The sequence below is a fragment of the Xenopus tropicalis genome, chromosome 3 (genome assembly GCF_000004195.4).
Source record: "Xenopus tropicalis strain Nigerian chromosome 3, UCB_Xtro_10.0, whole genome shotgun sequence".
Taxonomy (NCBI): Eukaryota; Metazoa; Chordata; class Amphibia; order Anura; family Pipidae; genus Xenopus; species Xenopus tropicalis.
In genome coordinates this window covers 2,211,966-2,236,780 of record NC_030679.2, presented here as the reverse complement: position 1 = coordinate 2,236,780, position 24,815 = coordinate 2,211,966, and the positions used below count along the sequence as shown (strand labels likewise).

General features: G+C 57.8%; 2 protein-coding genes across 3 annotated transcripts; one reads left to right on the top strand and one right to left on the bottom strand.

The window, feature by feature from the left end:
- The first annotated feature begins 262 nt into the window (after positions 1–262).
- rab43 (RAB43, member RAS oncogene family) lies at positions 263–14,697 on the top strand. Its single transcript, NM_001016330.2, is given in 3 exon segments — positions 263–600; positions 13,162–13,345; positions 14,116–14,697. Coding segments are annotated over 3 exon segments (630 nt in total). The 5' UTR covers positions 263–405; the 3' UTR covers positions 14,367–14,697.
- A 1,255-nt stretch (positions 14,698–15,952) lies between these two features.
- cecr5 (cat eye syndrome chromosome region, candidate 5 homolog (human)) lies at positions 15,953–24,012 on the bottom strand. Of its 2 annotated transcripts, none has more exons than XM_031897885.1 (8): positions 23,818–24,012; positions 21,468–21,665; positions 20,285–20,397; positions 19,652–19,745; positions 18,935–18,968; positions 17,507–17,681; positions 17,236–17,424; positions 15,953–16,882 (listed from the first exon to the last, which is right to left on the bottom strand). In XM_031897885.1, exons 1-8 carry the CDS (start codon positions 23,893–23,895, stop codon positions 16,477–16,479), a joined length of 1,287 nt encoding a protein of 428 aa, XP_031753745.1. In that variant the 5' UTR covers positions 23,896–24,012; the 3' UTR covers positions 15,953–16,476.
- Between the last annotated feature and the right edge of the window lie 803 nt (positions 24,013–24,815).

Here is a 24,815-nt window from a genome sequence, read left to right as displayed (position 1 = left end):
CAGCTGTAGGCACATACTGTATACAGGCAGATAGGGGGCGCTGTGGGTATATATATATATATATAATGCTATGGGGGGAGCTAGGCAGGGCAGCTGTAGGCACATACTGTATAAGGCAGATAGGGGGCGCTGTGGGTATATATATAATGCTATGGGGGGGAGCAGGCAGGGCAGCTGTAGGCACATACTGTATAAGGCAGATAGGGGGCGCTGTGGGTATATAACGCTGTGGGTGGGACAGGCGGACCGGGGCAGCTATAGGAATACTGTATGTGCAGGCGCGCCGCGGACAGCCCGATTGTGAGTCCCTCCCTGTGAGGCCCCGGTGTCCCAGGCACTTCCGCATTGGCAGGAGGAGGAGGAGGAGGAGCGGCCGGGGGGGCAGATGAGAGAGCGGCGGCCCCCATGTCCCTCCCCCCCGGGCCCCCGGACGAGCAGTACGATTTCCTGTTCAAACTGATCCTTATCGGGGATGCCGGGGTGGGGAAGACGTGCGTGGTGCAGCGGTTCCGCAGCGGGGTGTTCGCCGAGCGCCAGGGCAGCACCATCGGGGTGGATTTCACTATGAAAACCCTGGAGATACAGGGCAAGCGGGTCAAGGTGAGCATCATGGGAAATATTACCCGTCAGCCCCCGGGAACTACCCCTCCCCCCCGGGAACTACCCCTCCCCCCCGGGAACTACCCCTCCCCCCCGGGAATTACCCCTCCCCCCCTCCCCCGTCCTCCCCCGGGAATTACCCCTCCCCCCCGGATTCTCCCGCGGAACTACCCCTCCCCCCCTCCCCGGGAATTACCCCTCCCCCCGGGAATTACCTCCCCCGGGAATTCCCTCCCCCCCGGGAACTACCCCTCCCCCCCTCTCCCCGGGAATTACCCTCCCCCCCTCGGGAATTACCCCTCCCCCCCGGGAATTACCCCTCCCCCCCGGGAATTACCCCTCCCCCCGGGAACTACCCCTCCCCCCTCTCCCCGGGAATTACCCCTCCCCCCCGGGAACTACCCCTCCCCCCCTCTCCCCGGGAATTACCCCTCCCCCCACGGGAATTACCCCTCCCCCCGGAACTACCCCTCCCCCCCTCTCCCCGGGAATTACCCCTCCCCCCCGGGAATTACCCCTCCCCCCCGGGAATTACCCCTCCCCCCGGGAATTACCCCTCCCCCCGGGAATTACCCCTCCCCCCCGGGAATTACCCCTCCCCCCCCGGGAATTACCCCTCCCCCCCGGGAATTACCCCTCCCCCCCCGGGAATTACCCCTCCCCCCCGGGAATTACCCCTCCCCCCCCCGGGAATTACCCCTCCCCCCGGGAATTCCCCGTCACCCCCCGGGAATTCCCCCTCGTGCTGGCGGAATTACCCCCCGGTGCTGGCGGGGGGTCCCATCCTGGGTGGGTGCTGGCGGGGGGTCCCATCCTGGGTGGGCGCTGGCGGGGGGGTCCCATCCTGTGTGGGTGCTGGCGGGGGGTCCCATCCTGTGTGGGTGCTGGCGGGGGGTCCCATCCTGTGTGGGTGCTGGCGGGGGGTCCCGGCCTGCGTGGGCGCTGGCGGGGGGTCCCGGCCTGCGTGGGCGCTGGCGGGGGGTCCCGGCCTGCGTGGGCGCTGGCGGGGGGTCCCGGCCTGCGTGGGCGCTGGCGGGGGGTCCCGGCCTGCGTGGGCGCTGGCGGGGGGTCCCGGCCTGCGTGGGCGCTGGCGGGGGGTCCCGGCCTGCGTGGGCGCTGGCGGGGGTCCCGGCCTGCGTGGGCGCTGGCGGGGGGTCCCGGCCTGCGTGGGCGCTGGCGGGGGGTCCCGGCCTGCGTGGCGCTGGCGGGGGGTCCCGGCCTGCGTGGGCGCTGGCGGGGGGTCCCGGCCTGCGTGGGCGCTGGCGGGGGGTCCCGGCCTGTGTGGGTGCTGGCGGGGGGTCCCGGCCTGCGTGGGTACCAGGTACTGCAGCTGGGAGTCACTGGATCACATGTTTCTGTGCGTCTCTTGTGACCCAACAGGATCTAGTGGGGGGGGGGGGGGGGGGGTATAGACGTCAACAGAACTGCATTTGGGACTCACATCCCTCGGCTTCTCCCAGGGAACACTCTGAACCCCCTCTTGCTGGAGATGGGGGGCTGCATATGGCAGAGAATTTGCTCCGGGCTTATTGGGGGAGGGGCTACTGGTGAATAAAGCACCGCCCCTTCCTTGTACCTATCTAATGTATCTGCCAGTACCACTGATTCAGGGGGGGGGGTCCCACAACTTCCCAGCCCCCCCTGTAACTCCCCTTCCTTGTACCTATCTAATGTATCTGCCAGTACCACTGATTCAGGGGGGGATCCCACAACTTCCCAGCCCCCCCTGTAACTCCCCCTTCCTTGTACCTATCTAATGTATCTGCCAGTACCACTGATTCAGGGGGGGGGATCCCACAACTTCCCAGCCCCCCTGTAACTCCCCTTCCTTGTACCTATCTAATGTATCTGCCAGTACCACTGATTCAGGGGGGGGGATCCCACAACTTCCCAGCCCCCCCCTGTAACTCCCCTTCCTTGTACCTATCTAATGTATCTGCCAGTACCACTGATTCAGGGGGGGGGATCCCACAACTTCCCAGCCCCCCTGTAACTCCCCTTCCTTGTACCTATCTAATGTATCTGCCAGTACCACTGATTCAGGGGGGGGGATCCCACCAACTTCCCAGCCCCCCTGTAACTCCCCTTCCTTGTACCTATCTAATGTATCTGCCAGTACCACTGATTCAGGGGGGGGGATCCCACAACTTCCCAGCCCCCCTGTAACTCCCCTTCCTTGTACCTATCTAATGTATCTGCCAGTACACTGATTCAGGGGGGGGGATCCCACAACTTCCCAGCCCCCTGTAACTCCCCTTTCCTTGTACCTATCTAATGTATCTGCCAGTACCACTGATTCAGGGGGGGGGATCCCACAACTTCCCAGCCCCCCTGTAAACTCCCCTTCCTTGTACCTATCTAATGTATCTGCCAGTACCCACTGATTCAGGGGGGGGGATCCCACAACTTCCCAGCCCCCTGTAACTCCCCTTCCTTGTACCTATCTAATGTATCTGCCAGTACCATGATTCAGGGGGGGGGATCCCCACAACTTCCCAGCCCCCCTGTATCTCCCCTTCCTTGTACCTATCTAATGTTCTGCCAGTACACTGATTCAGGGGGGGGATCCCACAACTTCCCAGCCCCCCTGTAACTCCCTTCCTTGTACCTATCTAATGTATCTGCCAGTACCACTGATTCAGGGGGGGTCCCACACTTCCGCAGCCCCCCTGGTAACTCCCCTTCCTTGTACCTATCTAATGTATCTGCCAGTACCACTGATTCAGGGGGGGGATCCCACAACTTCCCAGCCCCCCCCTGTAACTCCCCTTCCTTGTACCTATCTAATGTATCTGCCAGTTACCACTGATTCAGGGGGGGTCCCCACAACTTCCCAGCCCCCCCTGTAACTCCCCTTCCTTGTACCTATCTAATGTATCTGCCAGTACCACTGATTCAGGGGGGGGGGGATCCCACAACTTCCCCAGCCCCCCCTGTAACCCCCCTTCCTTGTACCTATCTAATGTATCTGCCAGTACCACTGATTCAGGGGGGGGGGATCCCACAACTTCCCAGCCCCCCTGTAACTCCCCTTCCTTGTAACCTATCTAATGTATCTGCCAGTACCACTGATTCAGGGGGGGGGGATCCCACAACTTCCCAGCCCCCCCTGTAACTCCCCTTCCTTGTACCTATCTAATGTATCTGCCAGTACCACTGATTCAGGGGGGGGGGATTCCCACAACTTCCCAGCCCCCCCTGTAACTCCCTTCCTTGTACCTATCTAATGTATCTGCCAGTACCACTGATTCAGGGGGAGGGATCCCACAACTTCCCAGCCCCCCTGTAACCCCCCTTCCTTGTACCTATCTAATGTATCTGCCAGTACCACTGATTCAGGGGGGGGGGATCCCACAACTTCCCAGCCCCCCCTGTAACTCCCCTTCCTTGTACCTATCTAATGTATCTGCCAGTACCACTGATTATGGGGGGGATCCCACAACTTCCCAGCCCCCCCTGTAACTCCCCTTCCTTGTACCTATCTAATGTATCTGCCAGTACCACTGATTCAGGGGGGGGGGGGGATCCCACAACTTCCCAGCCCCCCTGTAACCCCCCTTCCTTGTACCTATCTAATGTATCTGCCAGTACCACTGATTCAGGGGGGGGGATCCCACAACTTCCCAGCCCCCCTGTAACTCCCCTTCCTTGTACCTATCTAATGTATCTGCCAGTACCACTGATTCAGGGGGGGGGGGGGATCCCACAACTTCCCAGCCCCCCCTGTAACCCCCCTTCCTTGTACCTATCTAATGTATCTGCCAGTACCACTGATTCAGGGGGGGGGATCCCACAACTTCCCAGCCCCCCCTGTAACTCCCCTTCCTTGTACCTATCTAATGTATCTGCCAGTACCACTGATTCAGGGGGGGATCCCACAACTTCCCAGCCCCCCCTGTAACTCCCCTTCCTTGTACCTATCTAATGTATCTGCCAGTACCACTGATTCAGGGGGGGGGGGGTCCCACAACTTCCCAGCTCCCCCTGTAACTCCCCTTCCTTGTACCTATCTAATGTATCTGCCAGTACCACTGATTCAGGGGGGGGGGGGGATCCCACAACTTCCCAGCCCCCCCTGTAACTCCCCTTCCTTGTACCTATCTAATGTATCTGCCAGTACCACTGATTCAGGGGGGGATCCCACAACTTCCCAGCCCCCCCTGTAACTCCCCTTCCTTGTACCTATCTAATGTATCTGCCAGTACCACTGATTCAGGGGGGGGGGGGATCCCACAACTTCCCAGCCCCCCCTGTAACTCCCCTTCCTTGTACCTATCTAATGTATCTGCCAGTACCACTGATTCAGGGGGGGGGGTCCCACAACTTCCCAGCCCCCCTGTAACTCCCCTTCCTTGTACCTATCTAATGTATCTGCCAGTACCACTGATTCAGGGGGGGATCCCACAACTTCCCAGCCCCCCTGTAACTCCCCTTCCTTGTACCTATCTAATGTATCTGCCAGTACCACTGATTCAGGGGGGGGGGGATCCCACAACTTCCCAGCCCCCCTGTAACCCCCCTTCCTTGTACCTATCTAATGTATCTGCCAGTACCACTGATTCAGGGGGGGATCCCACAACTTCCCAGCCCCCCCTGTAACTCCCCTTCCTTGTACCTATCTAATGTATCTGCCAGTACCACTGATTCAGGGGGGGGGGGATCCCACAACTTCCCAGCCCCCCCTGTAACTCCCCTTCCTTGTACCTATCTAATGTATCTGCCAGTACCACTGATTCAGGGGGGGGGGGATCCCACAACTTCCCAGCCCCCCTGTAACTCCCTTCCTTGTACCTATCTAATGTATCTGCCAGTACCCACTGATTCAGGGGGGGGATCCCACAACTTCCCAGCCCCCCCTGTAACTCCCCCTTCCTTGTACCTATCTAATGTATCTGCCAGTACCACTGATTCAGGGGGGGGGATCCCACAACTTCCCAGCCCCCCTGTAACTCCCCTTCCTTGTACCTATCTAATGTATCTGCCAGTACCACTGATTCAGGGGGGGGGGTTCCCACAACTTCCCAGCCCCCCTGTAAACTCCCCTTCCTTGTACCTATCTAATGTATCTGCCAGTACCACTGATTCAGGGGGGGGGGGATCCCACAACTTCCCAGCCCCCCTGTAACCCCCCTTCCTTGTACCTATCTAATGTATCTGCCAGTACCACTGATTCAGGGGGGGATCCCACAACTTCCCAGCCCCCCCTGTAACTCCCCTTCCTTGTACCTATCTAATGTATCTGCCAGTACCACCTGATTCAGGGGGGATCCCACAACTTCCCAGCCCCCCCTGTAACTCCCCTTCCTTGTACCTATCTAATGTATCTGCCAGTACCACTGATTCAGGGGGGGGGGGATCCCACAACTTCCCAGCCCCCCCTGTAACCCCCCTTCCTTGTTACCTATCTAATGTATCTGCCAGTACCACTGATTCAGGGGGGGATCCCACAACTTCCCAGCCCCCCCCTGTAACTCCCCTTCCTTGTACCTATCTAATGTATCTGCCAGTACCACTGATTCAGGGGGGGGGGGATCCCACAACTTCCCAGCCCCCCCTGTAACCCCCTTCCTTGTACCTATCTAATGTATCTGCCAGTACCACTGATTCAGGGGGGGGGGGGATCCCACAACTTCCCAGCCCCCCTGTAACTCCCCTTCCTTGTACCTATCTAATGTATCTGCCAGTACCACTGATTCAGGGGGGGATCCCACAACTTCCCAGCCCCCCCTGTAACTCCCCTTCCTGTACCTATCTAATGTATCTGCCAGTACCACTGATTCAGGGGGGGATCCCACAACTTCCCAGCCCCCCTGTAACTCCCCTTCCTTGTACCTATCTAATGTATCTGCCAGTACCACTGATTCAGGGGGGGGGGATCCCACAACTTCCCAGCCCCCCTGTAACTCCCCTTCCTTGTACCTATCTAATGTATCTGCCAGTACCACTGATTCAGGGGGGGGGGATCCCACAACTTCCCAGCCCCCCTGTAACTCCCCTTCCTTGTACCTATCTAATGTATCTGCCAGTACCACTGATTCAGGGGGGGGGGATCCCACAACTTCCCAGCCCCCCTGTAACTCCCCTTCCTTGTACCTATCTAATGTATCTGCCAGTACCACTGATTCAGGGGGGGGGGGGATCCCACAACTTCCCAGCCCCCCCTGTAACTCCCCTTCCTTGTACCTATCTAATGTATCTGCCAGTACCACTGATTCAGGGGGGGGGGGATCCCACAACTTCCCAGCCCCCCCCTGTAACTCCCCTTCCTTGTACCTATCTAATGTATCTGCCAGTACCACTGATTCAGGGGGGGGGGGTCCCACAACTTCCCAGCCCCCCTGTAACTCCCCTTCCCTTGTACCTATCTAATGTATCTGCCAGTACCACTGATTCAGGGGGGGGGGGATCCCACAACTTCCCAGCCCCCCTGTAACCCCCCTTCCTTGTACCTATCTAATGTATCTGCCAGTACCACTGATTCAGGGGGGGATCCCACAACTTCCCAGCCCCCCCTGTAACTCCCCTTCCTTGTACCTATCTAATGTATCTGCCAGTACCACTGATTCAGGGGGGGGATCCCACAACTTCCCAGCCCCCCTGTAACTCCCCTTCCTTGTACCTATCTAATGTATCTGCCAGTACCACTGATTCAGGGGGGGGGGGATCCCACAACTTCCCAGCCCCCCCTGTAACTCCCCTTCCTTGTACCTATCTAATGTATCTGCCAGTACCACTGATTCAGGGGGGGGGGGGATCCCACAACTTCCCAGCCCCCCTGTAACTCCCCTTCCTTGTACCTATCTAATGTATCTGCCAGTACCACTGATTCAGGGGGGGGGGATCCCACAACTTCCCAGCCCCCCCTGTAACTCCCCTTCCTTGTACCTATCTAATGTATCTGCCAGTACCACTGATTCAGGGGGGGGATCCCACAACTTCCCAGCCCCCCCTGTAACTCCCCTTCCTTGTACCTATCTAATGTATCTGCCAGTACCACTGATTCAGGGGGGGGATCCCACAACTTCCCAGCCCCCCTGTAACTCCCCTTCCTTGTACCTATCTAATGTATCTGCCAGTACCACTGATTCAGGGGGGGGGGGGATCCCACAACTTCCCAGCCCCCCCTGTAACTCCCCTTCCTTGTACCTATCTAATGTATCTGCCAGTACCACTGATTCAGGGGGGGGGGGATCCCACAACTTCCCAGCCCCCCTGTAACTCCCCTTCCTTGTACCTATCTAATGTATCTGCCAGTACCACTGATTCAGGGGGGGGGGATCCCACAACTTCCCAGCCCCCCTGTAACTCCCCTTCCTTGTACCTATCTAATGTATCTGCCAGTACCACTGATTCAGGGGGGGGGGGATCCCACAACTTCCCAGCCCCCCCCTGTAACTCCCCTTCCTTGTACCTATCTAATGTATCTGCCAGTACCACTGATTCAGGGGGGGGGGTCCCACAACTTCCCAGCCCCCCTGTAACTCCCCTTCCTTGTACCTATCTAATGTATCTGCCAGTACCACTGATTCAGGGGGGGATCCCACAACTTCCCAGCCCCCCCTGTAACTCCCCTTCCTTGTACCTATCTAATGTATCTGCCAGTACCACTGATTCAGGGGGGGGGGGATCCCACAACTTCCCAGCCCCCCTGTAACCCCCTTCCTTGTACCTATCTAATGTATCTGCCAGTACCACTGATTCAGGGGGGGATCCCACAACTTCCCAGCCCCCCTGTAACTCCCCTTCCTTGTACCTATCTAATGTATCTGCCAGTACCACTGATTCAGGGGGGGGGGGGATCCCACAACTTCCCAGCCCCCCCTGTAACTCCCCTTCCTTGTACCTATCTAATGTATCTGCCAGTACCACTGATTCAGGGGGGGGGATCCCACAACTTCCCAGCCCCCCTGTAACTCCCCTTCCTTGTACCTATCTAATGTATCTGCCAGTACCACTGATTCAGGGGGGGGATCCCACAACTTCCCAGCCCCCCCTGTAACTCCCCTTCCTTGTACCTATCTAATGTATCTGCCAGTACCACTGATTCAGGGGGGGGATCCCACAACTTCCCAGCCCCCCTGTAACTCCCCTTCCTTGTACCTATCTAATGTATCTGCCAGTACCACTGATTCAGGGGGGGGATCCCACAACTTCCCAGCCCCCCTGTAACTCCCCTTCCTTGTACCTATCTAATGTATCTGCCAGTACCACTGATTCAGGGGGGGATCCCACAACTTCCCAGCCCCCCTGTAACTCCCCTTCCTTGTACCTATCTAATGTATCTGCCAGTACCACTGATTCAGGGGGGGGGTCCCACAACTTCCCAGCCCCCCCTGTAACTCCCCTTCCTTGTACCTATCTAATGTATCTGCCAGTACCACTGATTCAGGGGGGGGGGGATCCCACAACTTCCCAGCCCCCCCTGTAACTCCCCTTCCTTGTACCTATCTAATGTATCTGCCAGTACCACTGATTCAGGGGGGGGATCCCACAACTTCCCAGCCCCCCTGTAACTCCCCTTCCTTGTACCTATCTAATGTATCTGCCAGTACCACTGATTCAGGGGGGGGGGGATCCCACAACTTCCCAGCCCCCCCCTGTAACTCCCCTTCCTTGTACCTATCTAATGTATCTGCCAGTACCACTGATTCAGGGGGGATCCCACAACTTCCCAGCCCCCCTGTAACCCCCCTTCCTTGTACCTATCTAATGTATCTGCCAGTACCACTGATTCAGGGGGGGGGGGGATCCCACAACTTCCCAGCCCCCCCTGTAACTCCCCTTCCTTGTACCTATCTAATGTATCTGCCAGTACCACTGATTCAGGGGGGGATCCCACAACTTCCCAGCCCCCCCTGTAACTCCCCTTCCTTGTACCTATCTAATGTATCTGCCAGTACCACTGATTCAGGGGGGGGGGTCCCACAACTTCCCAGCCCCCCTGTAACTCCCCTTCCTTGTACCTATCTAATGTATCTGCCAGTACCACTGATTCAGGGGGGGGGGGATCCCACAACTTCCCAGCCCCCCCCTGTAACTCCCCTTCCTTGTACCTATCTAATGTATCTGCCAGTACCACTGATTCAGGGGGGGGGGGGATCCCACAACTTCCCAGCCCCCCCTGTAACCCCCCTTCCTTGTACCTATCTAATGTATCTGCCAGTACCACTGATTCAGGGGGGGATCCCACAACTTCCCAGCCCCCCCTGTAACTCCCCTTCCTTGTACCTATCTAATGTATCTGCCAGTACCACTGATTCAGGGGGGGATCCCACAACTTCCCAGCCCCCCTGTAACTCCCCTTCCTTGTACCTATCTAATGTATCTGCCAGTACCACTGATTCAGGGGGGGGATCCCACAACTTCCCCAGCCCCCCTGTAACTCCCCTTCCTTGTACCTATCTAATGTATCTGCCAGTACCACTGATTCAGGGGGGGATCCCACAACTTCCCAGCCCCCCTGTAACTCCCCTTCCTTGTACCTATCTAATGTATCTGCCAGTACCACTGATTCAGGGGGGGGTCCCACAACTTCCCAGCCCCCCCCTGTAACTCCCCTTCCTTGTACCTATCTAATGTATCTGCCAGTACCACTGATTCAGGGGGGGGGGTCCCACAACTTCCCAGCCCCCCTGTAACTCCCCTTCCTTGTACCTATCTAATGTATCTGCCAGTACCACTGATTCAGGGGGGGGGGATCCCACAACTTCCCAGCCCCCCCTGTAACCCCCCTTCCTTGTACCTATCTAATGTATCTGCCAGTACCACTGATTCAGGGGGGATCCCACAACTTCCCAGCCCCCCTGTAACTCCCCTTCCTTGTACCTATCTAATGTATCTGCCAGTACCACTGATTCAGGGGGGGGGATCCCACAACTTCCCAGCCCCCCCTGTAACTCCCCTTCCTTGTACCTATCTAATGTATCTGCCAGTACCACTGATTCAGGGGGGGGGATCCCACACTTCCCAGCCCCCCCTGTAACTCCCCTTCCTTGTACCTATCTAATGTATCTGCCAGTACCACTGATTCAGGGGGGGGGGATCCCACAACTTCCCAGCCCCCCTGTAACTCCCCTTCCTTGTACCTATCTAATGTATCTGCCAGTACCACTGATTCAGGGGGGGATCCCACAACTTCCCAGCCCCCCTGTAACTCCCCTTCCTTGTACCTATCTAATGTATCTGCCAGTACCACTGATTCAGGGGGGGGGGGATCCCACAACTTCCCAGCCCCCCCTGTAACTCCCCTTCCTTGTACCTATCTAATGTATCTGCCAGTACCACTGATTCAGGGGGGGATCCCACAACTTCCCAGCCCCCCTGTAACTCCCCTTCCTTGTACCTATCTAATGTATCTGCCAGTACCACTGATTCAGGGGGGGGGATCCCACAACTTCCCAGCCCCCCCTGTAACTCCCCTTCCTTGTACCTATCTAATGTATCTGCCAGTACCACTGATTCAGGGGGGGGGATCCCACAACTTCCCAGCCCCCCCTGTAACTCCCCTTCCTTGTACCTATCTAATGTATCTGCCAGTACCACTGATTCAGGGGGGGGGGGTCCCACAACTTCCCAGCCCCCCTGTAACTCCCCTTCCTTGTACCTATCTAATGTATCTGCCAGTACCCACTGATTCAGGGGGGGGGATCCCACAACTTCCCAGCCCCCCCTGTAACTCCCCTTCCTTGTACCTATCTAATGTATCTGCCAGTACCACTGATTCAGGGGGGGGGGGGTCCCACAACTTCCCAGCCCCCCTGTAACTCCCCTTCCTTGTACCTATCTAATGTATCTGCCAGTACCACTGATTCAGGGGGGGGGATCCCACAACTTCCCAGCCCCCCTGTAACTCCCCTTCCTTGTACCTATCTAATGTATCTGCCAGTACCACTGATTCAGGGGGGGGGTCCCACAACTTCCCAGCCCCCCTGTAACTCCCCTTCCTTGTACCTATCTAATGTATCTGCCAGTACCACTGATTCAGGGGGGGATCCCACAACTTCCCAGCCCCCCCCTGTAACTCCCCTTCCTTGTACCTATCTAATGTATCTGCCAGTACCACTGATTCAGGGGGGGGGGGTCCCACAACTTCCCAGCCCCCCTGTAACTCCCTTCCTTGTACCTATCTAATGTATCTGCCAGTACCACTGATTCAGGGGGGGGGGATCCCACAACTTCCCAGCCCCCCCTGTAACCCCCCTTCCTTGTACCTATCTAATGTATCTGCCAGTACCACTGATTCAGGGGGGGATCCCACAACTTCCCAGCCCCCCCTGTAACTCCCCTTCCTTGTACCTATCTAATGTATCTGCCAGTACCACTGATTCAGGGGGGGGGATCCCACAACTTCCCAGCCCCCCCTGTAACTCCCCTTCCTTGTACCTATCTAATGTATCTGCCAGTACCACTGATTCAGGGGGGGGGGATCCCACAACTTCCCAGCCCCCCTGTAACTCCCCTTCCTTGTACCTATCTAATGTATCTGCCAGTACCACTGATTCAGGGGGGGGATCCCACAACTTCCCAGCCCCCCCTGTAACTCCCCTTCCTTGTACCTATCTAATGTATCTGCCAGTACCACTGATTCAGGGGGGGGGGATCCACAACTTCCCAGCCCCCCCCTGTAACTCCCCTTCCTTGTACCTATCTAATGTATCTGCCAGTACCACTGATTCAGGGGGGGGTCCCACAACTTCCCAGCCCCCCCTGTAACTCCCCTTCCTTGTACCTATCTAATGTATCTGCCAGTACCACTGATTCAGGGGGGGGTCCCACAACTTCCCAGCCCCCCCCTGTAACTCCCCTTCCTTGTACCTATCTAATGTATCTGCCAGTACCACTGATTCAGGGGGGGGGATCCCACAACTTCCCAGCCCCCCCTGTAACTCCCCTTCCTTGTACCTATCTAATGTATCTGCCAGTACCACTGATTCAGGGGGGGGGGATCCCACAACTTCCCAGTCCCCCTGTAACTCCCCTTCCTTGTACCTATCTAATGTATCTGCCAGTACCACTGATTCAGGGGGGGGGATCCCACAACTTCCCAGCCCCCCTGTAACTCCCCTTCCTTGTACCTATCTAATGTATCTGCCAGTACCACTGATTCAGGGGGGGGGGATCCCACAACTTCCCAGCCCCCCCCTGTAACTCCCCTTCCTTGTACCTATCTAATGTATCTGCCAGTACCACTGATTCAGGGGGGATCCCACAACTTCCCAGCCCCCCTGTAACCCCCCTTCCTTGTACCTATCTAATGTATCTGCCAGTACCACTGATTCAGGGGGGGGGGATCCCACAACTTCCCAGCCCCCCCCTGTAACTCCCCTTCCTTGTACCTATCTAATGTATCTGCCAGTACCACTGATTCAGGGGGGGGGATCCCACAACTTCCCAGCCCCCCCTGTAACTCCCCTTCCTTGTACCTATCTAATGTATCTGCCAGTACCACTGATTCAGGGGGGGGTCCCACAGGGGGGGCCCCAGGGTATGAGGAGACTGTATGGGGGGGGCAGGGCTGCCCCAGGGAATGATGGGACAGTAAGTAACAGACTCCCCCCCCAGTTGCAGATCTGGGACACGGCGGGGCAGGAGCGGTTCCGCACCATCACACAGAGTTACTATCGCAGCGCTAACGGCGCCATTATCGCCTATGACATCACCAAGAGGAAGTCGTTTGCGTCGGTTCCGCGCTGGATCGAGGATGTGAAAAAATACGCCGGCTCCAACATTGTGCAACTTCTGATTGGTGAGTGGAGCAGGTCACATGGGGGAAGTCTGTGCCAATCACTGGATGTTCCCTTATTGGGGGCGGGGCAGATGGGATTAGACATGGGGGGTATCTAAGGGAAAGTGAACAAGTGTCAGTTAACAGTTGCTATGGAAACATGGCCCCACCCTACTCTCTCTGGGCCCCCACCCCACTCCCTCTGGGCCCCCACCCCACCCCACTCTCTCTGGGCCCCCACTCCACTCTCTCTGGGCCCCACCCCACTCCACTCTCTCTGGGCCCCCACCCCACTCCACTCTCTCTGGGCCCCCACCCCACTCCACTCTCTCTGGGCCCCACCCCACTCCACTCTCTCTGGGCCCCCACCCCACTCCACTCTCTCTGGGCCCCCACCCCACTCCACTCTCTCTGGGCCCCCACCCCACTCCACTCTCTCTGGGCCCCCACCCCACTCCACTCTCTCTGGGCCCCCACCCCACCCCACTCTCTCTGGGCCCCCACCCCACCCCACTCTCTCTGGGCCCCCACCCACCCCACTCTCTCTGGGCCCCCACCCCACTCTCTCTGGGCCCCCACCCCACTCTCTCTCTGGGCCCCCACCCCACCCCACTCTCTCTGGGCCCCCACCCCACTCCACTCTCTCTGGGCCCCCACCCCACTCCACTCTCTCTGGGCCCCCACCCCACCCCACTCCCTCTGGACCCCCACCTGCCCCCACTCCCTCTGGGCCCCCACCTGCCCCCACTCCCTCTATGCCCCCCCATTCATTAAGGCTCTGTGCCCCCCAGGAAACAAGTCCGACCTCCGTGAGTTCCGCGAGGTTGCGCTGCAGGAGGCGGAGACTTTGGCGCGACATTGTGACATCACGTGCGCCATCGAGACCTCGGCCAAGGACTCCAGCAACGTGGAGGAGGCGTTTGTGCAAATGGCCACGGAGCTGATGATGCGCCACGGGGGCCCCGTCTTCTCGGAGAAAGCGCCCGATGGCATCAAGCTGCACAGTAAGGATGTGGCCGAGGCCTGGGGGTGCGGCTGCTGATGTTTGTTGCCCCCCCCCGGGCAGATCCCAGGGGCCCCTAATGTGACTCCCCCTGGGCAGTAGCAGAACTAACACACTATGCCTTACGCTGATTGGTGGCTCTGTGTGACATTACCCACAAGGCAGTTCTACATTTCAGCGCCAGATCATTCCCAGATGCAGCGCATCATGTGACCCCTCCCAGGACCAAACCACCCAGAAAGTGCAATGTCTCCATGACGACCGGAATATGCAGTTTTTTTTTTTTTAATATTTGCTTTTTTGCTTCATTGATTTTTATTGAAGAAACTGCGCCGTGTTGTTACAGCAGGAAATAAATATCACCAGCGATTTATTGTGTTGTGGCCCCAACCCCTTCCTATGCTGATGGTGAGATCTCCTTTCCCCCACCCCCAATGAATCACTCATTCCCCCTCTCTGGGTAGGGAACCCCATAACCTGACTGCCCTTACAGTATGGAACCCCTTCCTATGCTGATGGTGAGATCCCCTTTCCTCCCCACCCCCAATGTATCACTCATTCCCCCTCTCTGGGTAGGGAATCCCATAACCTGACTGCCCTTACAGTAAGGAACCCCTTCCTATGCTGATGGTGAGATCCCCTTTCCTCCCCACCCCCAATGTATCACTCATTCCCCCTCTCTGGGGTAGGGAACCCCATAACCTGACTGCCCTTACAGTATGGAACCCCTTCCTATGCTGATGGTGAGATCTCCTTTCCTCCCCACCCCCAATGTATCACTCATTCCCCCTCTCTGGGTAGGGAATCCCATAACCTGACTGCCCTTACAGTAAGGAACCCCTTCCTATGCTGATGGTGAGATCCCCTTTCCTCCCCACCCCCAATGTATCACTCATTCCCCCTCTCTGGGTAGGGAATCCCATAACCTGACTGCCCTTACAGTAAGGAACCCCTTCCTATGCTGATGGTGAGATCTCCTTTCCCCCACCCCCAATGTATCACTCATTCCCCCTCTCTGGTAGGGAACCCCATAACCTGACTGCCTTACAGTAAGGAACCCCTTCCTATGCTGATGGTGAGATCCCCTTTCCTCCCCCCCCCCCCCCCCCCCAATGTATCACTAATTCCCCCTCTCTTGGTAGGGAATCCCATAACCTGACTGCCCTTACAGTAAGGAACCCCTTCCTATGCCGATTGTTATTTATCAGACAGATGCCATTCACGTGACGGTTCCCAGGGACTGGATCGCAGTGTGAGTTCTGTTACCCTTTAGTTCCTTAGGAGAACCAGTCCCAGTTCTCACCATTCCCACTGCTCCAGGGCCCAACGGCGGTGCCTTTACCCCACTCTGATGCCCCATAAGTGCCCCACACAGGAGCCAGTTTGGGAGTCGTTGAACCTTAGCAAATGGCCTCAGACTGAATCTGTGCTACACAGTGTCCCTGTCACAGCAGTGCAGCAAAGCAAGGAAGGGGCAGCGGCCAAGGAAAGTCCCCGTCTGATAGGGAATTGAATGACCAAAGTCCCACCCCCTCGCACAGATATGGGAAGGGGGGTTACAGGGGCCACAGCCGCCATAGGGTGCGCAGAGCATCTGACAGCTGATTGGATGAAGGAAGCAGCGGTTTGAAAAGAACAAGGCGTTTATTTGAGGAGATGAAGTAAAACCATTTGCATAAAAGTGTAACAGGCACGGGGGGAGGGGGGGGGGTCACACCAACATGGGGGGCAATAACCGTCCATTGAAGTAACAATTAAAATTCAAGTGTGAGTGGGCGGGGTCTGCCTGTGGCGCCAGTCCTCTCCGAAATAAAAATAAAACTATAAATAGAGTAAAAGCCCCCGGAAAATAATAAATAAAGGGGGGGGGGGGTAATTATTGCAGTGCAATAGGGGAGGGGGGTTGTTACCCACAGGGAGGGTAAGTACAATAAGATATAGAAGGAACATGCGCAGACTGACAAGCTCCGCCCCCACTGCCAGTCTGATAGGGCCACTCCCCTGCTGCCAAATAAAACTCTCGCTATTGGGCGGGGAATAAATAGAATAAAATGTACAGGGTTTCCTATAAACACAGGGGGCTCAGGGAGGGGTTATAAAAAGTGCAGGAAATGGAGTCTGGCTGAGGTAATGCGCTCCCCTCGCAGGGTTAATGAGTCCTGGGGCCGCTCTGTTGTACGAAGCCTTCTAATTGGAAGATTAAATCCACCGCCGCGCTGACATCATCCACAATGTGACCGGGTTCCACCAGGGCGGGGTCAAAGCGGAAATCCCGGTGCCCGTGGAACACCGTCTCCGTGACGGAGCGGGAGGTATCGGCCGGCACTTCCCGGTGGGGGTTATAGATTCCGGTACAGACCAGAATAGAGCGGCAGCTTGTGGCCGAGGGGAAGGACAGCGCACTCTCCAGCGTCGGCTCCTCCTCCTGCGACACCGTGGCCACCGGGACCCCCGACGCAGCCTGGACCAGCGCCTTGGAGCCCACCCGGGACCCGCGCTCTTGCAGGTAGCGGTTGTACAGGTTAGCGCCATAGATATCCGTCATCAGATTGTCCCTGGGGGGTAGAACAGAGGCTTAGTGTGGGTCACATGACCTAGGGTTCCCCCTAAACAAAAAGAATGGGCCAAGACTAGAATAACTGCCCTCGGCAGGGGCATTAGTGCTCTACAGCAGGACTTCCTGGGTCTTGGGGCAATTGTGGGAGGAGAAGGAGGTTGGTCTCTCCTTATCTGTAAGAGGGAAGGGAGGGGTTTGTTTATGTGGAGGTCACTGCATTTTCTTCACAGGCTGAGCCATCACATTTCACACCCCTGACCATGTGACCGCACTGCCCTGAGTGACCCGAGTTCTACCAGTACCGGAACAATAGGATTCCCACAGGCTGGGCTGCTGCTGGAAATCACTTACCCGATTGCATAGAGCGTTCTGATTGGCTCGGCCCACTGTCTCTGCGCCGCCTGCGTCCGGATCAGATACTCCGCGTACTGGAACGTCACCTCACTGGGTTTGCCCATCAGCGCCTCGTACTTCAGCTCCTTCCCCGTGATCTTCTTGTAGATGTTCTCCAGGCAAACCATGAAGGTCCCGTGGCCAAACCTGATGGAGAACAGCGATTGGCCCAATAAGTCCCACAATGCTACTCCCACAGGCTCCGCCCACCCCCACAAACGGCACTTACCTTGGCGAGTGGGCCTCGGCCATCCACATCAGATCCATGTTACAGCCCAGCACGGGGATATGGGGGTAACTGGCAGGTTGGTGGTGGTTGACGGGGTAACCGCCAGTCAGTAGGACATCAACGATGAGCTGCAGGTTTGTCTCCCACCGGATTGGTTCCCCGAACAGAACGACAGCTGGAGGCAGAGAAATCACATTACCCAACATGCACCTGGGCTTGGGGGACACAAACACTGGGAAAAGGGGCAGTTTCCCAAGTGTCTAAGGTTTATGGAATGGAACTATCCTGCAGGGAGGAAAATAAGGGGGGGGGCCCCCAATATGTACAGCACCAACACGTAGGCACCCACACACGCAGCTAGCCGGGGCCCCCCCCCCCAATAGGTACCCACACACGCAGCTAGCCGGGGCCCCCCCCCCAATAGGCACCCACACACGCAGCTAGCCGGGGCCCCCCCCCCCCAATAGGCACCCACACACGCAGCTAGCCGGGGCCCCCCCCCCCAATAGGCACCCACACACGCAGCTAGCCGGGGCCCCCCCCAATAGGCACCCACACACGCAGCTAGCCGGGGCCCCCCCCCCCAATAGGCACCCACACACGCAGCTAGCCGGGGGCCCCCCCCAATAGGTACCCACACACACAGCTAGCCAGGGCCCCCCATAGGTACCCACACACACAGCTAGCCGGGGCCCCCCCCCCCCAATAGGTACCCCACACACACAGCTAGCCGGGGCCCCCCCCCCCCCCAATAGGTACCCACACACACAGCTAGCCGGGGCCCCCCCAATAGGTACCCACACACGCAGCTAGCCAGGGCCCCCCCCCCCCAATAGGTACCCACACACCCCCCCCCCAATAGGTACCCACACACACAGCTAGCCGGGGCCCCCCCCAATAGGTACCCACACACTGCAGCTAGCCAGGGCCCCCCCTCCCCAATAGGTACCCACACACGCAGCTAGCCAGGGCCCCCCCCAATAGGTACCCACACACGCAGCTAGCCGGGCCCCCCCCAATAGGTACCCACACACACAGCTAGCCGGGGCCCCCCCAATAGGTACCCACACACGCAGCTAGCCAGGGCCCCCCCCCCCAATAGGTACCCCACACACGCAGCTAGCCAGGGCCCCCCCCCAATAGGTACCCACACACGCAGCTAGCCAGGGCCCCCCCCAATAGGTACCCACACACGCAGCTAGCCAGGGCCCCCCCCCCAATAGGTACCCACACACACAGCTAGCCGGGGCCCCCCCAATAGGTACCCACACACGCAGCTAGCCAGGGCCCCCCCCCCCAATAGGTACCCACACACACAGCTAGCCGGGGCCCCCCCCAATAGGTACCCACACACGCAGCTAGCCAGGGCCCCCCCAATAGGTACATATGCAGCTAACCATAGGGACCACCCCCCCACACCATACTTACCCTCTATCCTGGGCAGATCTGTGGCTGAGGAAGGCTGTGGGGGGAAAGAGACAGGGCGATTAGCCAATAGAACACAGACGCTCAGGGGTGCCAATCAGCTTTCAGTATGGCAGAGGGGAGGGGTCTCTACAGGATACAAGGACCAACCAGCTAAAACCCAGTGGGCCAGAACTAGAGTCTAAATTGTGAGGTTCCAGGTTCTGCTTCCTATAAACTGGATTGGACCGGGGGATGGAGGGGCGGAGCTTCTTTAGAGAGTTATTCCTGCCCCTGGTGACAGAGGCTTTCCTTGTCCTTTAATGGGGCAGTATAATTCTATTCACCCTCTCCAGCCCATTAACCCCCCCCCCCAATCAGCCCATTAACCCCCCCCCAATCAGCCCATTAACCCCCCCCCCCCCCAATCAGCCCATTAACCCCCCCCCAATCAGCCCATTAACCCCCCCCCCAATCAGCCCATTAACCCCCCCCCCAATCAGCCCATTAACCCCCCCCCAATCAGCCCATTAACCCCCCCCCAATCAGCCCATTAACCCCCCCCCCCAATCAGCCCATTAACCCCCCCCCAATCAGCCCATTAACCCCCCCCCCCCAATCAGGGTTTTGTGTGCAAACTGCACTTTATCGGATACTTCCCATTGTCCCAGGGTCACGTGACCTGATAGGAATGTGCCCTCCTGCCCCAGCCCCCCCCCCCCACCGGCACAACCAACTCACCAGGATTTTGGGGCGCCTCGTGTGGTCCACCATGTCCAGAAAGGGGTACGACTCCCTCAGAGAGTCAATTGTGATAGGATTCGAGAATCCTAAACTGAAACATTGGGTTAAGGGAAGAACGAGAGAAATCCAAAGAGACCGAGTATCCCTATTGGCCCCCCCCCCCCTGCAGCACATATACCCTACGCCCCCCCCCCCTGCAGCACATATACCCTACGCCCCGCCCCCCCCATGGTGCCCGGGGTGGGCTCACGGCTGCTGGGCTGGTTCCATGATACCCCCCCCCCCGGGGCACTGGGAGCTGACACAGGATTCCCAGGATGAGAGACGCAACCCTGCAATTGGCCTTATAGCACCCATGGGCGTAACTGCCCCCCCCCCCAGTGACTGTGCCGCACTGACCCCGCCGGGCCCCTCACTCACCTATAAATAGGCTCCCAGCACCCTCGGGCTACACGGCCGCTCCCTGGGCTGGAACTGTGAGGGCTGGGGGGGCAGGCACACAGGAGCCCCTGAGCTGGGTGGCCTAACCCCCCCAATCCTGGCACTGCCCCGCCCCACCCAATGCCCCAATACTGCCCCACCTGACTAACTCCGGTACCGGCACTGCCCGTGAAACAGAACAAAGGATACTATTTGGCGATGTCCAGCAGGGGGCCCTGTCCCGATACCAGAACGCACTTGTTATGGTACTGCTTAAATATCCTCAGGGGACTGTGGGACATCAGCACTTGGTCCTGGCAGATCTGTAGGGAGAGAAACCTGTCAGGGCACGAGGCAATTACCCAACCCAGAACATACCCCCCGGGGTATCAGCCCTGCCAGCCTGTCATAAACACCCCCCCCCCTCCCATGGGCAGGGCTTGGTATATTCCCAGAACATTCCTTCTCTGTATATTTGTATTTATACATATGGGTAGGAGGTGCCATAGTGTTTCCCTTAGACAGTACAGTATGGGGGTACAGCTTATTGTGTGCCCAGAACATTCCTTCTCTGTATATTTGTATCTATACATATGGGTAGGGGGTGCCATAGTGTTTCCCTTAGACAGTACAGTATGGGGGTACAGCTTATTGTGTGCCCAGAACATTCCCTCTCTGTATATTTGTATTTATACATATGGGTAGGGGGTGCCATAGTGTTTCCCTTAGACAGTACAGTATGGGGGTACAGCTTATTGTGTGCCCAGAACATTCCCTCTCTGTATATTTGTATTTATACATATGGGTAGGGGGTGCCATAGTGTTTCCCTTAGACAGTACAGTATGGGGGTACAGCTTATTGTGTGCCCAGAACATTCCTTCTCTGTATATTTGTATTTATACATATGGGTAGGAGGTGCCATAGTGTTTCCCTTAGACAGTACAGTATGGGGGTACAGCTTATTGTGTGCCCAGAACATTCCTTCTCTGTATATTTGTATTTATACATATGGGTAGGAGGTGCCATAGTGTTTCCCTTAGACAGTACAGTATGGGGGTACAGCTTATTGTGTGCCCAGAACATTCCTTCTCTGTATATTTGTATTTATACATATGGGTAGGGGGTGCCATAGTGTTTCCCTTAGACAGTACAGTATGGGGGTACAGCTTATTGTGTGCCCAGAACATTCCTTCTCTGTATATTTGTATTTATACATATGGGTAGGAGGTGCCATAGTGTTTCCCTTAGACAGTACAGTATGGGGGTGGGGCTTATTGTGTGCCCAGAACATTCCCTCTCTGTATATTTGTATTTATACATATGGGTAGGGGGTGCCATAGTGTTTCCCTGTGTGGGGGCGGAGCTTATTGTCCCCCCAGGGAATGTACTTACGGGGACCCCGAGGATATGGGAGAGCTGGTCGGCTTTGGTCTGGCGCAGGCAGTTTCCGGCGTTGGTTACAAACACCACGGGAACCAGGAACTGCCCCTGGGAATCCACCAGCTTGTGGAAGGCCTTCCTGGCGGCGGGTATGGGGGTCTTGCCTCGCACCAGGACCCCATCGATGTCGAACAGGAGCCCAAACTTGGCCTGAGCCTCGGCCTGGGGAAGAGCAGAATTAGGGACCCTGCAATAACTGCACAGAAAGTCAGGGGGACCCCCCAATCAGCCCCCTCAGCAGAGAGGCCCCAATACAGCCACAAGGGATTCTGGGAACTGCTATAACAATAATATCTAACTGCCCCACTGGTTACCGTGGCAACTGGCAGTCTATTCCAAGCAGCAATGCCTCTCTATAAACCAGAATTCTACCCTATTCCCCCTCCCCTGACCCAGAGCAAAGCTGCCCCCCCTCGTTACACTTTGCCCTGATCCCCGCCCCCCCAGCCCACAGAAACCAGGGTTCTTACCACTGCCACTAATTACCCCAATAGCCCCCTAAAATTCAACCTGCACCCTTCCAGCTCCTCTACTACAACTCCCAGCATCCCTCTCACCCTGTGGAAGGTGAGGGGCCCGGGGCCCAAATGACACATAAAACCCACAACAGGTGTAAGGGCTGGGGGTCAGTACCATTGGCTAGTGTGGCCCCGGCGCTGCCCCCCCCCCCGAGGTATCAGGGACAGGAGCCGACAGGGAAAGGGCAAAGGCCGTGACCTCCTGGGCGAGAGACAGAAATAGCCCCCCTCCCCCCCGCATATACTATATATACACCCACCCCCTGCTACTATCTGCCCCCTATATCCCCCCCCTTCCCTGCTACTAACTGCCCCCTATATCCCCCCCCTTCCCTGCTACTAACTGCCCCCTATATCCCCCCCCTTCCCTGCTACTAACTGCCCCCTATATCCCCCCCCCTTCCCTGCTACTAACTGCCCCCTATATCCCCCCCCCTTCCCTGCTACTAACTGCCCCTATATCCCCCCCTTCCCTGCTACTAACTGCCCCCTATATCCCCCCCCCCTTCCCTGCTACTAACTGCCCCCTATATCCCCCCCCTTCCCTGCTACTAACTGCCCCCTATATCCCCCCACTTCCCTGCTACTAACTGCCCCTATATCCCCCCCCTTCCCTGCACTAACTGCCCCCTATATCCCCCCCCTTCCCTGCTACTAACTGCCCCCCTATATCCCCCCCCTTCCCTGCTACTAACTGCCCCCTATATCCCCCCCCTTCCCTGCTACTAACTGCCCCCTATATCCCCCCACTTCCCTGGTACTAACTGCCCCCTATATCCCCCCCCTTCCCTGCTACTAACTGCCCCCTATATCCCCCCTTCCCTGCTACTAACTGCCCCCTATATCCCCCCCTTCCCTGCTACTAACTGCCCCTATCCCCCCCTTCCCTGCTACTAATTGCCCCTATCCCCCCCTTCCCTGCTACTAACTGCCCCAATCCCCCCCTTCCCTGCTACTAACTGCCCCAATCCCCCCCTTCCCTGCTACTAATTGCCCCAATCCCCCCCTTCCCTGCTACTAATTGCCCCTATCCCCCCCTTCCTCAATCCCCCTTCCCTGCTACTAATTGCCCCAATCCCCCCTTCCCTGCTACTAATTGCCCCAATCCCCCCTTCCCTGCTACTAATTGCCCCTATCCCCCCCTTCCCTGCTACTAACTGCCCCCTATATCCCCCCCCTTCCCTGCTACTAACTGCCCCCTATATCCCCCCCCTTCCCTGCTACTAATTGCCCCTATCCCCCCCTTCCCTGCTACTAATTGCCCCAATCCCCCCTTCCCTGCTACTAATTGCCCCAATCCCCCCTTCCCTGCTACTAATTGCCCCTATCCCCCCTTCCCTGCTACTAATTGCCCCTATCCCCCCCTTCCCTGCTACTAATTGCCCCTATCCCCCCTTCCCTGCTACTAACTGCCCCTATCCCCCCCTTCCCTGCTACTAATTGCCCCAATCCCCCCCTTCCCTGCTACTAATTGCCCCAATCCCCCCTTCCCTGCTACTAATTGCCCCTATCCCCCCTTCCCTGCTACTAACTGCCCCTATCCCCCCCTTCCCTGCTACTAATTGCCCCTATCCCCCCTTCCCTGCTACTAACTGCCCCTATCCCCCCCTTCCCTGCTACTAATTGCCCCAATCCCCCCACAGCAGACAGACAGGGGTGAGTGGGGCAGTTGTCAGTGCAGAAGAGGTGCCGGGGGGGGGGGGGGGGCAGGAGTGTTACCCCATAGCGGCACTGCCCCTCCCCCGCTGTGTGTAACAGGAATACCCTCCCCGCTCGGTACGTACCTGAGGCTCCCGGGCCGCTCCGCTCAGCCCGACCCGACTCACCACCCGGGACAGCACCGGCCTCAGCCACCGACTCATTCTCCGCCCGGCCCGGGCTGCCTCTATTCCCGCTTTGGCTTCTCACCGAGCTGCGGCCCCTCCGGACTCTGCCTCAGAAACACCGGAAGCGGGTTATATTCCGGCTGAATGGGGAGAGTGACGCAAACGCCGGAGAGCCAATCAAAACGCGGCACAGGACATCCCAATGCTCCAATCGTGCGAGATATTTTGGTCCCGCCCTCTCTCCCTCACAGTCCCACGGCCACTTCCGGCTTCCTCATTGCGGCTGCGCGTAGCGGCGCAAACAGGTCTCCATGGCGCCCCATTCGTTTATATCAGTGACCCCCAACCAGTGTCTCAGGGCAACATGTTCCCCCCAGCCCCTTGGGTGTTGCTCTCAGTGCCCCCAACCAGTGTCTCAGGGCAACATGTTCCCCCCAACCCCTTGGGTGTTGCTCTCAGTGACCCCCAACCAGTGTCTCAGGGCAACATGTTCCCCCCAACCCCTTGGGTGTTGCTCTCAGTGACCCCCAACCAGTGTCTCAGGGCAACATGTTCCCCCCAACCCCTTGGGTGTTGCTCTCAGTGCCCCACCAGTGTCTCAGGCAACATGTTCCCCCAACCCCTTGGGTGTTGCTCTCAGTGCCCCCAACCAGTGTCTCAGGGCAACATGTTCCCCCCAACCCCTTGGGTGTTGCTCTCAGTGCCCCCAACCGGTGTCCTCAGGGCACATCAACCTTGGGTTCCGGCACCGGGGCAATCCCCCCCCCTTGGGTGTTGCTCTCAGTGACCCCCAACCAGTGTCTCAGGGCAACATGTTCCCCCCAACCCTTGGGTGTTGCTCTCAGTGATCCCCAACCAGTGTCTCAGGGCAACATGTTCCCCCCAACCCCTTGGGTGTTGCTTCTCAGTGCCCCCAACCAGTGGCTCAGGGCAACATGTTCCCCCCAACCGGTGTC

Coding starts and splice junctions, on each gene's coding strand:
- cecr5 (XM_031897885.1), bottom strand. CDS start 23,895: ATGAGTCGGTGGCTGAGGCCGGTGCTGTCCCGGGTGGTGAGTCGGGTC. Junction 20,398..21,467: donor CCCATATCCTCGGGGTCCCC/GTAAGTACATTC, acceptor CTCTCCCTACAG/ATCTGCCAGGACCAAGTGCT. Junction 16,883..17,235: donor AGAACGCTCTATGCAATCGG/GTAAGTGATTTC, acceptor TCTACCCCCCAG/GGACAATCTGATGACGGATA.